Below are 16,851 nucleotides of genomic sequence, written 5' to 3' on the forward strand. Positions count from 1 at the left end.
TAGCGGCGTGCGAGTTCACAGGAAGACAGTTGCGCCTTAGTACGGAGGAAGGTGTGTCTCTGAGGCGAGACAAGGGCTGGCAGAGAGACAGGATTAATGGGAATCGAGTGATATCGTATCGTGGCCGGTGTGAGAGGCAAACGAGGAAGATCCTTGCGCCCTCAGCCGCTGAGTCTCTATTGGTGGCACCGGGAAGCCGGGATGGGGCGGGTGCTCCAGGTGCTTCGAAGCAGGGATAGCGTCAGTGCTGGAACGGTCAGGAAGCATGTGCGCAAGTGCGCCGGCGCGATGTCCTGTAGCGTCCAGGGTGACAGGCGTCGATGGGAGCTAGTTGATGGCCTAGAGCAGGACGGTGTTGTCCGAAATCTAGACATCAGACGATGGCGGTCGAGGAGCAGCGTCGTTGGCCTGGTTTGGGACACAAGACGACAAGACGGCAGGGGAGGTCATCCGCCAGCCAGTCGCACGAAGACGAAAGAGTGCCAGAAAGAAAACCCCCGAGGCGAGGGCTAAAGGGAAAAGTCGAGAGCCAGGTCCAAAAAATGGAGGGGGGTGTGTGTGGTTGAAGGGGAACCAGGTATACCCTCAAACCCTGAGATGAGATTGTCTGGGTTGGGTTAGGGCGTCGTAGGTAAAAGTAAGTATGCCAATGCCAATGCCAGTGCTTGTGGGCTGGCTGCCTTCATGCATCCGACGGTATGGATTGTCACCCTCCATGCTGTTGTGGTCTGTCGAAAAGGAACAAGGGGGGGGGGTGCGCCGAGGTTGGACTTGGGGCACGCATATGGTTTCTGGGACCGAGTCTAGGGCTCCTCCTTTGCTAGCTGGCGGGCGTAGAGAGAGATGCGCGAACAGACAGAGAGGGCGGGGACAAGGCCTGGCGGATGTGCAGCAGTTACAGGTTCTGTGCAGACCATGCCAAGTACGGCCAGTGCAGCGAGCGACTTGGTGAAAGACATAACCAGGTTGAAGTTGATTTGTGACAAAGTACCATCTTTGCGGTGACAGCGGGTAGGCGAAGGGGGGAAACGCTAGGGTTGGCCCATCGGACGCCGGGTGGTGATCAGTGATGTGAGGCGGTGGAGATGGCTCAACGCAGCAGGCTGCTTGCGGTTGTAGGGAAGGTGGGGCCTTGCGATTCATGGAGCCCAGCTTCCCGTCCCTATCCGTGCTGTGGTCTGTCAGTATCCTGGTCGGGGGCATCAGCCCAACAAGAATCCCATTCTCAACCCCTCCCCTCCCTTCTTCTCCCCTCCTTTGTCTTCGCGATGGCCCTTTCCGTGATCAAAGGCGGGAGCCATTTAGCAGGTGCAAGATGACGATCATGACAGGAAGTCACGTCTGCCCGCCCGCCATCCTTGCAGAAGGTGGTAGGGTCAAGGAGGGACGGGCAAGAGGCAGGGTGCGCATCCAAAAGTCCAATGCATCACATTTTGGTCAATAAGGCAGGGACAGCCCTGGCCAATGCCAAGAAGACAAGGTGGGCCCCTGGAGGACTCATATGCAGGGGCGAACTCTATGTCAGGGGAAGTACACCAAGGTATGTGCTAATGCTCCAGGCACCTGTGCTCTTGCTGTGCTTTCCCTTTTCCAACGACGGGGAACAAGCTACCACCCACTACTATGTACAACAACTACAGGAGGAGTAGGGGTGGCAGCCGCAATTGCAGCAGCAGTTTCGACAGTGGTACGATCTTGTAACTCTTCTAGGCGATGGCAGGCAGCGGCCGCAGGCTCTCGAGACAGAGAAGGAGGAAAAAGCAAGTATGATGACCCGGCAGCCACACAATGACGATGTGGACGGTTGACCTAGCTCATGACGATTTCGTGCCACCACTTGCCAATGAGCGGGAGAAATGGCAACCCTGGCCCTCGCGCGCTCAGGTGTCGCTTGAGCCAAGGACAACCGGGCGAGGGAGGTGCGTGTGTGGCCAGCGATTAACGGTTGGTGATTGTAATGGTGGTCGTCGGAGACCTCGTAGCGTTCCGTGTGGGTGGTGTCCCAGCGCCTTCAGCCCGGAGCCGGTCGTATGCCCGAGCAACGAGACCTTGAGTTCAAGGCGAGCTGCGTACTGTAGGTCCCTCTGGCAGGGGAGAAAGGTATACCTCGAGGTACTGCCTGCTATAAGCAAGGGGTTCGATTGGGTGCTGCAGAGGATCCGAGTACCTGGAATGTGCGGCCAGCTGCCTTTGCCGGCTCGCTCGCCTGTTCGCCTGGCGTTTGCCATACTGATGCTGCTGGGCTGAATCATCCGCCCGAGCCCCGCCTCCTCCCCCTCTCTACAGTACACACCATCCAATGCAGGTAGTATGGTGTCAGCGTCGCCTGGTAGGTAGGAGGTACTTGTATCGAGGTGAAGCGCCTCTGCATCACGCCGGCTCACCGATTTCCTCGTTCAGGTAGGCACTCCCTACCAACTTGGGCTCTCGTTCTCCGCTTCGTGCGGACTTAGGCTGGCCTCTTAACCCCCCTAGTACTTAACTGGCTGGGTACTTCACCTTGCCTGGTAGGGTTGGCATCATAGGTATACATCTGATCAAGTTTACCCCGACTTTCAAGGTCCTGGGTCCCATCGGCCAACTCCCGCCCGCCCGTGTTCATCTGCCCGTCATCCTGGACGGGAGCGCTACGTAGGACCCATGCCCCTTTGGACGTTGTCTCTGAGAAGCTTAAACCCCCCCTTTGCCATTCTGGAGACCGGTCCTTCGCCGACCGGCAATATGCAACAATGTGCGTCGTCTTGCGTCCTTTTGGTATGCTCGGCGCGTCCGCGGTTGAGACATTTCTGAGGCCAGCGCCCACTTCCGCTGTTCCGATGTGAAGCAAACGTACGTATGGCGAGGGAGACAGACCCGGAAGTGCCCATCACTTTCCGTCTTGGGCACAATGGCGCTCTAATATGTCCACCGCCAACTGCAACCTGGTGGCCCTTCGGTTACGCTCCTCCGCCATGGTGATCACTGGAAGCGCGCTAGGCGAGCCTCATCACCATTCGAATGACGGGGATTTCAATAATCAGACCACCTGGTTTCACATCCACCCATGTAGCGTTTTTGCAACATGGTTGGAGACGGGCCGGGTGGTCACCTGCGTAGGGTGTCCTGATACCATATAACCCTCCACGGCCGAGCGATAGAACCCATTCCGCCTTAACAAAGGCATTCATCCTCTCCAGTCACCCCGCTATTTTGCACCGTCACATATGATCGTGGATGGCATTGGTCCGGCCGCCGACAGATCCAAAAAGATACAAAAGCAAGCGGTGACCGCGCGTGCATTATGTTGACCGACTCGGATCAGTGCCGAGCCAGCGCTGACCCAAGTAAGCTCAACGAGCCGTGGCGCCTGTGTTCCGCTGATGTCTCCCCACCGGTCCGTCCTGCAAGCAACCGATGCTCTGTCTTGGCCCTGCTCCTGATCGTCAGCAGCCAAGAAGTAGCCGTCCCTCGCCGTCCCTCGCCGTCCCTCTACCAGGCGGCCGGCTGCATCGCAGTGCGCCAGCGCGACGTTGGGATCGGACCTTGAAGGGCGACCGTCCGGATGGGTACGGTTCGTGCATTGCATCCGTGACTCTCTTGCACTCCTCTCAAAAGGGAAACAAACATAGCCATGCATGAGCCCTGTCAAATAGTGTCAGACTCCCATGTCCGCCGGCCCGCGTCAGAGCAAGTTATTCGGGGCATCTACTCCGGACCACTGCCGGCTATCGTTCCTGGACATTGCCTGTAGTGCTTCAACCCATGATCTGGGCCTGAATGCACAACGTCTGGTTCGAATCAACCGTTGAGGAATGTGACAATAGAAGTTACGCGCCCACGCTCGCTGGCTTCGCATGGCAATGACCCGAAAAATGAAATAAGCAACTGGCCTCGGTCGCGAGCAGCGGTGCCCATTGGCGATTCGAAGTACATAACCTGGGGAGTGGCAGCCTGCGTGTTGGCAGTGCAGCACGCACCCCATAGCCAGCGTCCGTCGTCCCGTGTCTGACTGGCAAACTTCCAACTACCGATTCGTCGTCTGGGTCTCGGGGGGTTGCAGCGGGGACAGCGCAGCGCCTCTGACAGGTCATGGCATCGACTCGGTGGGTGCCAACATGGCATTGTGTTCACCGCGCGGCAGGGCGTCGGCACGCACCGCGAGCCAACATGAGGCACGGCGGATGGGCGCCTTCGGTCAACAGCTGCTTTTTTTACCTCTTCCTAGCTGCTTTCCCCCGTGCATTTGGCAGTGTGCCTGTCGTTCCGAAGTGTACCGAATCAGCCGTTATCGGCTGTCGAGTGCATGTTTTGGGCTTCATGCTTAGCTCATCATGATGACCTATGGACGTCCTGTGAGCCGCTGTGGCCCTGTACGTTGAGGTACCTAGTCCAGGACGAAAGGTACGTTGATTGGCGTGAGCACGACTTTCCCATCTCCCTTACTGTACCTGATTCGCCGCATTTCCCGATCAAGGGACCTTTCTTTCTCTCAACCAGCAATACGAGAAGGAAAGACCATGATTTGACGAACAATTTGTACGAGTCAAGCCAGGCAATTTCCCTGAATAAGGCAAGGCGGTGTGACGAGAGGGCATATCGATTGGGGTTAGACTCCACCGCGACGTGGGGGCCTCACATGTTCTGGCGGCTGCCGTTCTATCACCGGCCAAAGCCTAGGCAAGAGTGTGCCAGGTACTAGCAGGCGCGGGCAGGCACGGGCAGGCAAAAGGGAAGCGAGGACCGACGTCGCTGCCCTTCTACTGGTTTCTGCCTTCCCCACGAGCGGGCTGGGCTCGACACCTGGTGGGGCGGATAGTCTAATTCTTCACGTCCATGCTCCATCGAGCTTGGGACGAGTTCCTGAGCTGAACGGTCCGAAGGGGGGAAACGCGTCGTCTCCAGCCTCCATCCAATTTGACCTCCCTTCATCAGCTTGATCTGGACACAGGTGAGCGCTCTTAATCAGAACACCTTGTATCATCCACGAGAACTTCTCATACCAGGCTTTGGCGTTGAATGATACCCCTGGTCTCGTGACTCTATTCCTTTTCTGGACTCACGATCGCTTCGTCTACTTGATTCGGCCAACCCAAAGGAACAGACACCTGTCAAACATGTACGTCCCCTACTTTGCGCTGCCCCGGACCCCTGGCAGCGAGTCAGCCTCTTCTTTCAGCCTCGTGCATCCGTGCTCACCGTCCATCCACAGTCGAACATTCAAAGGTCAACCTGCGGCCATCAAACATCGCGAGGAGTCATTTCCCGATCATGTCGACCATTGACGTCACCAAGGACCTCGCCGCTCTCTTTAGCATCCAGGCCAAGGCGACCCCTGATGCAGTGGCGCTTGAGGATGAGGCCCGCACCTTGACCTATGCTGAGCTGGACCGTGAGACACAGTCTCTCGCTGACCACCTCCGTCGCCAGCATGGCGTCGGTCGGGACTCGCTCGTCGGTGTCCTCATGAACAGGAGCGCAGACTACGTCGTCGCCTCGCTGGCTGCGCTTCGTGCCGGAGGTGCCTTCCTGGTGCTCGAGCTGGCCTATCCGTCGGGTCTGCTGCGCGACGTCATCGAGGACGCCAAGCCGTCCGTAGTCATCACACAAAACGCCCATGTCGGCTTCATCAAGGCTGATGTTCCCATCATCGTCATTGATGAGTCAAACGATCACCTGAAGAATGTTGCCGGTGCCGGCAGCGAAGATCAGCTGGCTCCTCTCCCAGCCGAGGACGATCTAGAACGCCTTGCCTTCGTATCATATTCCTCCGGTACTACTGGCCAGCCCAAGGGCATCGCAAACCCCCATAGGGCGGCGGTTCGCTCTTATGACCTGAGATTCAAGCTCAGCGACCTCGGCCCCGGCGACCGAGTGGCCTGTAATGTCTTTTTTGTTTGGGAGATGCTTCGCCCCCTGCTACGGGGCGCCACGGTCGTCGCCATTCCCGATGCTGCGAGCTACGACCCAACGGCACTCGTCGGCCTGTTGGCGTCACGTCGCATCACTGACACACTGATGACCCCGACCCTGCTGGCGACGGTCCTCTCACGTCACCCAGAGCTGGGAAAGCGTCTGCCCGATCTGCGCTCTCTCTGGCTGAATGGCGAGGTTGTGACTACCGATCTCTGCCGTCGGGCTCTGGATGCCTTGCCTGACACGAGGCTTCTCAATGTGTACAGCGCCAGTGAGACGCACGAAGTCGCGGCCGGCGACATCCGGACTTTCATTGATCTCGAGGCTCGCGTCTGCCCTGTTGGGCCGACCATGGACCCCAGCCACATCTACATCCTCGACGAAGCCGGCAACAGAGTGAAGAATAACGTCAGCGGAGAGCTCTACGTTGGCGGTGACCTCCTAGCAAGAGGCTACCTGAACCTGCCGGAGACGACAGCAAAGGCCTTCACCCCTGACCCCTTCGACAAGAGGGAGGGAGCGCGCATGTACAAGACGGGAGATCTTGCTCGCGTGCTTCCTTCAGGCCTGCTGGAGATCACGGGTCGCGCTGGCGGCATGATCAAGACGCGTGGATACACGGTGCAGCCTGGTGCGGTCGAGAACGCCATTGTCAAGCATCTCGCCGTGCGTGACTGCGCTGTCACGTCTCACGGCGATGGTCTTGAGAGGCAACTGGTTGCCTACATTGTTCCCGACAATCAAGAAAAGAGAGATCGTGCCGATATTGTCATTGACGAATCCGGGTACAGCCCCGGGGCTCGCCGCACCCTCTCGGCGCATCTGGCTCTCTACATGATCCCCGCGCTCTGGGTTCAGCTCGATCAGCTCCCTACTCACGGCGTCTCGGGCAAGACGGATCTCAAGGCTTTGCCCCCACCACCAACCCCGAAAGTTGCCAGCAGCCCCAAGGAGGACCAAAACACTAAGATCAAGATGGAGACCATCGTCAAGCTATGGGCGGCTTCTCTCAACATGCCTGCCAGCGCCATCTCCGAGGACCTTGACTTTTTCGACATTGGTGGCCATTCTCTCATCCTCGCTGATCTCGCCAACCGCTTCACCAAGGAGTTTGGTTTCCCAGTCCCATTGGCTCCTCTCGCTGGCACGCCCACACTACAAGGTCACCTCGACGCTATCCGCGATGCTCGTGATGGACACACGGCAGCTGTGCAAGGTGACCTCCCCGCTGTTCTGCGCGCGGACTGTATCCTGCCGGAAGACATCAAGTCCCACGGTCAGCCCATGCGCCAGCTCAATGATGCCGACACTGTCCTCCTCACGGGTGCTACGGGCTACTTAGGAGCATCCCTGCTTAAGGGCCTGATCGAGAACACCTCTGCACACATTCTCTGTCTCGTGCGCTTCACTGAACCCTCTAGTGATTCTCGTCCCGCTGGCATGGCCAGGGTGCGAAAGAACCTCATTGACCTTGGTTTCTGGGACGATTCGATGCTCGATCGAATGGAGATTCTACCCGGCAACCTGTCTCGCAAGCGCCTCGGTCTGTCTACAGATGCTTTCACAGAACTTGCCTCTCGGGTGCAGGTCATTATCCACGCTGCTGCTACCGTCAACCTTGTGTACCCCTATGCTGCCCTGAGAAATGCCAATGTGGGAGGCACCAGGGAAATTTTGAGGTTGGCGTCCAAAAGCGGTGCCACCCTCCATCACGTTTCTACCAATGGCGTCTTGACCCCTTCTGTTGAGGGCTGGTCTGAGAACGCCATGGTGGACATTGACGATGTGCCCGATAAGCTCCTTGACGGCTATGGTCAGACTAAATGGGTGGCCGAGAAACTGGTGTACGAGGCTGCTCGTCGTGGTATGCCATGCAAGGTCTACCGCCCGGGTACCATCAGCGGTCATAGTGTCACGGGCTCCACCAACACGTACGACTTGCTGAATGCCTTGATCGTCGAATCGCTGCATGTCGGCTGTGCGCCCAATGTAGAAGGCTGGTTTGCTGAAATGACTCCTGTGGACTTTGTCAGTGCGGCCATCATCACGCTCGCGAATCACACCGACTCCAAGCAACTGGTCTACCACCTTGGCGATCCCAACCCCGTGTCGGCTAGTGGCATCTTCCACAGCTTGACAGAGCTTGGTTACTCGACCTCGCGCCTCCCCTGGGACGACTGGGTATCCCTCTGGCACGAGAAGCGGGGCTCCGGCCGAGCAGGCGACATTCCTTTCACGGCCGAGATTCTGCGTGGTGGCATGCCCACCGCCGAGGCCCTGCAGTCAGTCACAGTGCTCAAGGACGATGCGACGCAGCCTATTCTGGCCAAGTACGGCCTCCAGCGCCCCAAGATTGACAGTACCCTCCTCGAGACGTACATGCGTCACTTCTACGCTCGAGGCTGGCTCTCTCGGCCACCTCGTCGCAAGCAGGCCAACGGAACCTCGGGCAAGATTAATAAGGGTCGCCTCGCTGGCAAGGTTGCCGTCGTCATGGGCGCATCATCCGGCATAGGCGCCGCAGTCGGTGCGGGCCTGGCCAAGGAGGGTGCACACGTTGTGCTCGCTGCTCGACGCATGGACGCGCTCGAGGCAGTCAAGGCCAAGATCACCACCGCCGGTACGGGCGGTAAGGTTCTGATTCAAAAGGCAGACATTACCAGCAAGGCTGAGGTCGAGTCCCTCATGCAGAATGTCTCCAAGACCCTCGGCCCTATCGACATACTCGTCAGCTGCGCTGGTGTCATGTACTTCACTATGATGGCCAACAATAAGACAGATGAGTGGGAGCGTACCGTTGACGTCAACTGCAAGGGTCTCCTGCACTGTTTGTCGTCTGTCGTTCCCGGTATGCTGAGCCGCGGTGCTGGTCACATTGTCGCCATCTCTTCGGATGCAGGTCGAAAGGTGTTCCCCGGTCTTGGTGTCTACTCGGCCAGCAAGTTCTTCGTCGAAGCCACGCTGCAGAGTCTGCGACTTGAGACTGCGGGCACCGGACTTCGCGTCACGTCCATCCAGCCCGGTAACACAGCCACGGAGCTGCTGGGCATGTCGACTGACGCCGAGGCCATCAAGAAGTACGGCGAGCCAACGGGCGCCAAGGTTTTGGATGCGGAGGATGTTGCGTCGTCGATTGTTTTTGCCGTCTGTCAACCTCCGCATGTGGCGGTCAACGAGGTGCTCATTGAGCCGAGGGATGAGCCCATCTGATCGATCTGGCTGCAGGAAGCTAAATGGTATTCGCACAGTAGTCTCATAGAGTCATGCGGTCTTGTTGTACGTTCGTTCTGGGGCAGCATAGATCAGCATCGTTGCTGCTACAGTCATAATCAGATGATATTGTACGTGTCAAGGTCTCGCATGGAGGGCTGTGACCCCTCTTTTCCTCATGGCACGGGGCATTCCTTTCCTTGTGTTGCACAGCATGTGTCAAAAGGTGGAATCATCCCACATGTGATGTGCAGCTAGTTGTTGGCCAACCGGAGGCTGCCGAGTGACTGAACCCGGAGATTTTCTGTTGTTGAGGATCCAGTTCCCGGGGAACAACTGACAGAAAATACTGACAGAAAATGACAAATGACAGAAAATGACAAGTACCGTGATTTCTTGACCAAGAAGTAGAGGGAATGGTCCTTTTCTCGCCCATCCAGCAGGCTGCAGCCCATACTGCACGTAGGTAGTCAGCATCTGGTAAGCATAAGGAGCCAAGGCAACGAAGGCTACAACAACACCGCCACATAACTGTTGGTTCTGCGTGACACCCTACCTGCCCATGTGTGGGGTGCCCGCCACCGCTGCTGCATGCTGCCTATCGTGCGCCCGTCCAGCATTTTGAGGCTACGTTTCCTGAGCTGAAGGTCCGGTTCAGACCTTCCGGTCATGAGAAAGGGGGAAGCAGCAGCCGAGCAAAGGATGCGTAGCATCGGCGTGAGGGGGGAGTGACCAAAAGTCGAGACCCGGCCTGAACATTTGAGCGGCGCTTCGGTTTTCAAGGCTGGGTCGCCGAATCACGAGAGACGGAAACTTGGTGCTATAGCCTTCAACAATTCGCTGGCTTTGCCATACTTGGGAGGGCTGGGGCTCGTCTGGACCCGACTTGGGGGTGTTTCTGGCTCCATACTACATTGAAAGGCTTGGCTCGGAGGGTGATCGGCTTGTCCGGTGGTCTGTCTTTCCAGTGGCCGGGTTTGGTTCGACTGAGGATGACGGCGTGTCTCAGCTTTGATAGTGTCGGTCTTTTGTGACGACGAGAACGATGCATATGTCTATTGACTGATGTTTGGTTGCAATCGCTCGACGTGGACGACGTTGCATGGCGCTTCTGGGAAGGATCGCTCCCATCCGTCAGAGCATTGATCGCTGTCCAAAATTCCTCTTGGCGAGATCGTCTTTCTTTTCTCTTTTCGTTTGGCATTTGCCCTTGACCTGAGTGCTTAGCAAGAATGGTTACGCCGAGAGGCGTACAGTCATGAGATGATGGCTTTGCGCCACGGCAAAATCCTGAATTTTACCCCATTCCCATGTTGTCACCTTTGTTGCCCCACTGGGTATCTTGATTGTGGCCGACAGGATACCAACAGTGTGATGATAAGGTGTCAAAGTAAACCTCACAAGGCCTGGACCATGAGTTTCTCCGGCTTGGCTTTTAGACCTCTCCAGCGGGAACTCAACGTGCCCTGGGCTTCAAGGTGCTGGCTGTCGTTGTCGTCCACATCACCCCAGGCCTCTAGTCGCATCTAAAGCATAAGAGGCGTGGCAGACTAGCGCTCGGTAGTTCTCATGTACTCTGGGTGTCATCAACCCCATGGGTGAACAAGTAGCTACGATGGGTTATTGGCATGGAGTGCCGATGGTGCCCTGATAACAACTTGCGCCATTAGAACCGTTCGTATCTTGAGAATCGTTAGAGTCATATGCAAACCATGTGTATTCCTGTGTTTCCTTCTTCAGGTCAAACAACTTTGGCTGTCTACTACTATAGGTCTAAACTCAGTGGCCAGGTAAGTATGCCACTACGTAACCTTTCAATGCAATATTTCTCACTGTACACTAAAACACAGACCCTTAACCTTTCAAGGCGACAGATTGAAAGTCTCCAAGCATAACGATCCAAAAAAAAACTTCGGCTCCATTCTAGTTCAGTTATATGCGGGAGCGTAGGTAACTATCAAAGCTCTGCCATTTATAACAGAAATCAATAACACCAGGCAGTAGTAAAAAGCCTTGCATAATGGCTTTCCTGTCTACGTCGAAAGAGCCTCGAGTAATACATGTACAATGTGTGGTAACTGTCAAAAGTCAGACGCTGGGAGAATATGACGGCAAGCCAACGGTAATGTGTATCAGAGTGGTTGGATGAACAGAATGAAGAGGTCTTCAACTAGCAATATTCGCACCCAATCGTCAGGTACGAATGGGAACAATTTTGCATCTGGACATCTGGAGCTGGAAAAGCTCTCCGAGCTTTGTCGATTCAATGGTCGAGAACTGTGGAGAACACTGACTCGAAACCTGCCAGAGAGGGTCCGGCAAGACACGGACACTGTAAATTATAGAGCAGGGTATATAAGGAGTCTCGGACAATCTTGTAGATGGCCGAGGCCCATGCATAGACGTGATTCCACTCGACACCAACCAAGGGAACTGCTGCGCCAGTTCTGGAAACGACCGTTCTTGCGTTGGCCCCTTCTCCAAAACATTTGACCACCTATCAGACAACAACATCAAGGCGCCAGGGGACTACCAACCCGGCGTACACATAAACGGAAACTCAGGGCTGGATACGAACACAGACGGACGAACTGGGAATATGGCACGGCGGAGAGACACCGATGATGCGAGCGCAGACAAAATACCTTAGACACTGGAGCGCGCTTTTCAAGAAGCAAGATAGTGTAGACGTGTACGCAATGATCGAGGAGACGAAAGGATTTTAGTCTTACGTTCATTGCACCTGATGATGGTGCCGTGAAGGAGTTATTGGAGCTGGTTAATCTAGACTGCCGTTGGATCGAGGAACCATCCACCCTCGTAGCACTCGTATTCAGGCTCGCCAAGGTCACGATAGTAGGGCCGCCATGAGGAGGCAACAATTCAACCTCGGCAGGGCATCTTTTCACATGAAACCACGTCGAGAGGCCCTAATTAAGCATTATGCATGGCCACCTTGGCCTGATGTGCTGCACCAAAACGCACGCTGTACAAGAGCAGACATTCTTGGAGCTGGGAACGGTCAATGTGTTTGAGGTAGTGTCAATGAGGTCCAGGACCTATTCATTTTTGTATCCGGAGGGCTACTGTCTTTGTACTGGGGCGTACAACACCCTGTCCAGGCCGTCGCTCGTGCCCTGCAGCCGGGGGCATCCCTCGTGCCGAGGCTCTATTCTTCCACCCATCTATATTCTGCTGCTGTGCTTCCTTCCAATCCTTGGCGCTCTCCTAGCGCCATGCTCGCGGAAAATCAAGCAATAATAATAATAATTAGAATGATCGGGAAAGTAGCCCTTGTAGAGAATTTGGCTCGTCGAACCTAAGTGTGTTTGTAAAAATGGGGCGGAAGAAGAGGAATTAAGAAAAGTATAAGGGTATCAAAGCGCTTGCTGTTTGTGGAAAGAAAAAAAAAGACGACGTGAAATCATGCCACCCGAGAAACCCAAATACGCCATGCTACCCATCCGAAGAGGACAGACATGCTTTACAGCAAGTTGTGTATCAGACCCAGTGATAGGGCAACAACGCCGACAGCCCAGGGTGGCAGGAAAACACCTGCTAAGCTGCCCGTCACCGCCTCCGGGAGAGTCTCGTTGACAAACTCAGGGCCACACACAGTATTGATCTGGCGTGCAGCACTCTTGTACGTCAGGGAGATGAGTTTCCGGCGATCGGCGGCCTGGGCGTGGAAAATCGCCATCGTCTCAGACAAGCACCAGCTGCACTCGGGCGTGGCACTTCCGGGAAATGTCAGGTTGAATGGCAGGTGGTATGGGTAGATATTCGAAGCGTCATTGAATGTGGTGGCGGTAGCGTAGCAGTACATGGCGTCGTCTTTGCTCTGTAGGCATGTCGCTTTGTAGACCGTTTCGTAGGTTGTGAGGCCACGTAGGCATCGCGAACAACGGCGTGTCCCTTTTTGTAATCGGGCCCACAATTTTCGTCTTTGACGAGCTGCTCGGCCAAGGAGCCAAGATGTGTCTTGCAAAAGTCAAAGTCGACTTCACAGCCGGCGTCAAGGACGCGGACAATGTTGACAAGGCTCTTGCTCGCCTCGAAGAATCCATTAGAGCTCTACAACCAGGTTAGTACTGAGGGACGAGGGGTTGGCGCAGAGAATGGTCTTACCAAAAGCAGCATAGAGATGGGATAACATTTCTTAAAGTCGGAATTAGAAAGGAGAGCATTAATGAAATTTGGGCAGGCAGCGTTGTCTGTGTTGGTGAATGTAGAGGCCATGCTGCTGTCGAATGGTGACGGGAGCGCGGCGGGCACTTCTGTGCTGGAGCTTGGTGGAGTTATGGAGAGACGGGCAGTACTAGCAGCAGTGGTCCTCTCGGACGCGGTTGTGGTTGTTGGCGTTGCTCGTCGTATTGTTGTTGTGCTGCTTTCGTCGTCGTCTTCTTGCCGTTTCCTCAAGTCCGCATCTCCTGATGCCATGGCAGACTTGTAGTGCGCTCCCAAACCCCGCTGACCAGGTGTAAGTGCTGGCAACGTATCCTCGGACGGGACGACGGCGCCTAACGCACTTGACGCCAGGCAAAGCGTCACGAGCAGGAAGCGCGACACCCACGACATGCTCGAAGCGGGAGGACTACGTGATGCCGAGGAAGTTGGTGTCGACGAGAACATGGCTAGTGATGGGATGCTTAGATTTGTGGTGAAAACACCAAGAGCATATCATCCATCAAGAGGGGAAAGTCAGGTCCCAGGCCTGTCGCCTCGGAGGGGTTGAGTGACTCCGTGCCCTTCTTGGACCGACCCCACCAAGATCGTCGGTGGTTCTTGTTGAAGTTGGTCGATCGGCCTACAGGAGAGGTTGGTGGATTTACAGCCCCCAGAGGCGTGACGACTCTGCATGCGTGCTCTTGTGACCAGAAAGAACCCTTTCGCTGACCTCTCTCATTCAAGAAGAAGTCGGTCGTGAGGCGCGTCGTCGACCAGAAATCAATGGCAAGTCGGTTTTGACGAGCTCGCGGGTGGATGACCAGGTGGCGTCGGTGGAGGAATGTCGATCGAGTCCTAAGAGGGTTGGCGAGTGAGACAGGATCGAGAGCCGAACCGAGCCAGACCAACAAGCGAGTGAGTTGGTGACCGGTGCTCGGGTTGCGTCGTTCCAGTCGGTAAAGCGAACTGCGAGATGTTCGCTCTTCGTCTTAGCCTCCGAATTGGACTGTCGGCGTTGCAGAGGCCTGGGAGCAGCTGTGTTCGGTAGGCAAAGGCAAGTGAAGGAACCTCTGAGGCTCTTTGACGTGGGAAGTGAACAGGTGGCCGGGGGGGGGCACAACTTGGTTATGAAGAGAGGACGGTGGTCTCTGCGGCAGCGACGGGGGGCAGCAATATTGGCTTGGCCAAAGCGAGCAGGCGGGTGAGCAGGCGCAGTCGGCGGCGTGGTAGCATCCAGGATGGTGGGCAATGGGGACCAGGGGCCCTGCTTGGGTGTGAGCGTCGTGCCGTGAAGGGGTCAGGAAAAGTGCTTGGACATGGTAGAGCCGGACGAGGCCTGGCTTGAGGTGGGGCCAACTCTACACGGTGGATTCTACAGACTCGTTGCGAACTAGGGATCCCTGCCAGGTACCAGGGGTTCCCAGGCGCGAGCGATTTGACAAGCCACGCGGTGGCACGCGATTCCGCGTGGTGTTGGCGAAAGGGGTCCAGAGCCGACATGTGCTAACAGGTTTTGGGGGCTTGATTCCGGTCGATCGAACACTGAGCATGGTACATTGGACGTGGCAGCATTTGGTGAAGGCGAGGGGGGATATGGTGGCGGTGGTTCGTGAGCCTCCTTTCGATGAAGTAACGTGCAAGAAATTCCAAGCGGTCTCTCCAAAGGCTTTTTTGACCGGCCACTGTATGCTGGCAGGGGCTGAAGGTACACAAGGCACACAACGCAAGGCCTGAATGTCTGCCGAATTGGGGTGGCGGCTGCATGGAGGCGCCCAGTTGGGCAGTTGGTTTGCACAAGCGCAAAGGCAGTCAGCAAGTCATCCAGCCGGTGATTGAATGCTCATGCAGACGGATGCGCCTTTGGGGTCACTGGTGGTGGTACGTAAGTGGTCGAGTACGCGGGGCGACAGCAAAGGCTAAGGAACCAATATTGGGAGGGTCTAGACCAGCGACAGGAGGGCAGCGGACCGGGATAGGTCGACTTGGGCTTGACCAGTAGTCTGGGTATCGACGGGAGATGGTCCAGATGACGTCCCGCATTAGGGTGATCCAGTTGGATCTGCTGGTTCATGCTGGCGGATGTGGCTCTTGATTCGCGCAGAGAATCAGATTGGCTCGTGGCTTTGTCGGTACAGTACAATGCAGCAGAGAATTGATTCTGTTCATGGTAGGTGGATTGGACCGCTGGTGGTCTGATGATTCGCCCGTAGAATTCGCCATTGTATGTCTCTGGCATGCCTGCACTGCATGTGAACAAGAGGCGGAAAGCTTGCCTGGCTGCCTGGCATTGAGCGAGCGGAGGACGTGCGCCGGGCGATGGCTCGCTGGGTCCTGGTCCTAGTAGCATTGGGGGTGGTCGATCAGGTTGCCCTGAAGCCAGCCGGCCGGACAAGTGGGTATGACCATGGATGACCCTTCAGGTGAGCGTTGTGAAGAGTGTGCTGGTGCTGGCGGTGGTACACCCAGGCAAGAAGCAGTAGTCAGGCGAAGTCAGGTAGTGTCGGTGGACCTCATTGGGGACATCGTATTCTCTTTTGGCAGCTTGGAACGAACTCCTGAGCTTGGGGCGAGGAAACAGGGACGTGCCACTACCCGGGGAAGAGCAAGGGGGGCAGGGAGGCTCACGGCCGTTGTGCCTGTTTCTTCGTGTTTGTTGGTGCTCAATGCTCACATCCCCGTCGCCGTGCGTTCCGACCGTGCCTGGTACCGCGACAATGATCCGAAGATGGATGCCATGACCATAACGGCGAAAGAAAAAAAAAGGCGAAGCGAGGCCTCGATGGGACGATGAAAGAGGATAGTGTGCCTGATCCGGACGGGCTGGTCGCAGGCGATGATGGGTTCGAGGCTCAATTGGGGCATGGTGGTGGAAGCATGAAGGAAGATGTGGGAAGAGGGGGAAATTAGACAGGCGCGTGGGCACAGGCGGGGCGTAGGCGGGCGTAGGTGAAGGGTGGGTCACACCTGCTAGGCACCTACCATGTACCTGTAGATGCCCGGGCACGGCTGCCTGGGTACCTAAGGTAGTAAGTAAGTGGCATTTAGCCTACAGCGCCTGCCTGCAAGTACAGTACAGCACCCGCCTGCAGCACCTGCCCCGCCTGAGCTGAGGAGAGGGCCCGCTGCGAGGGCCAATGGGAAAATATAAAGACGACAATGGAAGCCGTCGGAACCTTCTGGTGGTACATCCGGCCCCTTTCCTTCCCTTCTCGGCTGCAGGGAATTGAACCTTGTTTCATCGTGTTCAGGTTTGACACCCATCACGAGCTCGATCTTGACACATTAATAGAAAATACATCAGTAGGGCCGATGCCCACATCCTTTCGCGGCGCGTCGGCACGCCGCCAAGATTAGTACTAGTCATCCACGATCTTTCGATGCGAGCTCGACACATGGCAAATGACAGACGGAAGAGGACACCGGTCAGCGCAGACATGTCAAGGGACACTGTGAATTGCTAGCGATTGGCAGTGCGACCCTAAAGCAAAACTAGTTGTCAGTCAACTCGATCTAACTTATCCAACTGGCTCCCGTCGATCCTTAGGCTCAATCCCTTTAGATGAGAGACGCACGTAGGATGAT

At 56.1% G+C, this 16,851-nt stretch overlaps 2 protein-coding genes across 2 annotated transcripts; one reads left to right on the forward strand and one right to left on the reverse strand.

Moving 5' to 3' along the window:
* Positions 1 to 5,247: 5,247 nt before the first annotated feature.
* On the forward strand, positions 5,248 to 9,102 carry VDBG_02569 (enterobactin synthetase component F; the record flags this gene model as incomplete). Its single annotated transcript, XM_003006384.1, has 1 exon — positions 5,248 to 9,102. The coding sequence occupies one exon, from the start codon at positions 5,248 to 5,250 to the stop codon at positions 9,100 to 9,102; it is 3,855 nt and encodes a 1,284-aa protein (XP_003006430.1).
* Positions 9,103 to 12,852: 3,750 nt separating this feature from the next.
* On the reverse strand, positions 12,853 to 13,734 carry VDBG_02570 (conserved hypothetical protein; the record flags this gene model as incomplete). Its single annotated transcript, XM_003006385.1, has 2 exons — positions 12,853 to 13,176; positions 13,231 to 13,734. 2 exons carry the CDS (start codon positions 13,732 to 13,734, stop codon positions 12,853 to 12,855), a joined length of 828 nt encoding a protein of 275 aa, XP_003006431.1.
* Between the last annotated feature and the right edge of the window lie 3,117 nt (positions 13,735 to 16,851).

The sequence above is a fragment of the Verticillium alfalfae genome, genomic scaffold, assembly GCF_000150825.1.
Source record: "Verticillium alfalfae VaMs.102 supercont1.3 genomic scaffold, whole genome shotgun sequence".
NCBI lineage: Eukaryota > Fungi > Ascomycota > Sordariomycetes > Glomerellales > Plectosphaerellaceae > Verticillium > Verticillium alfalfae.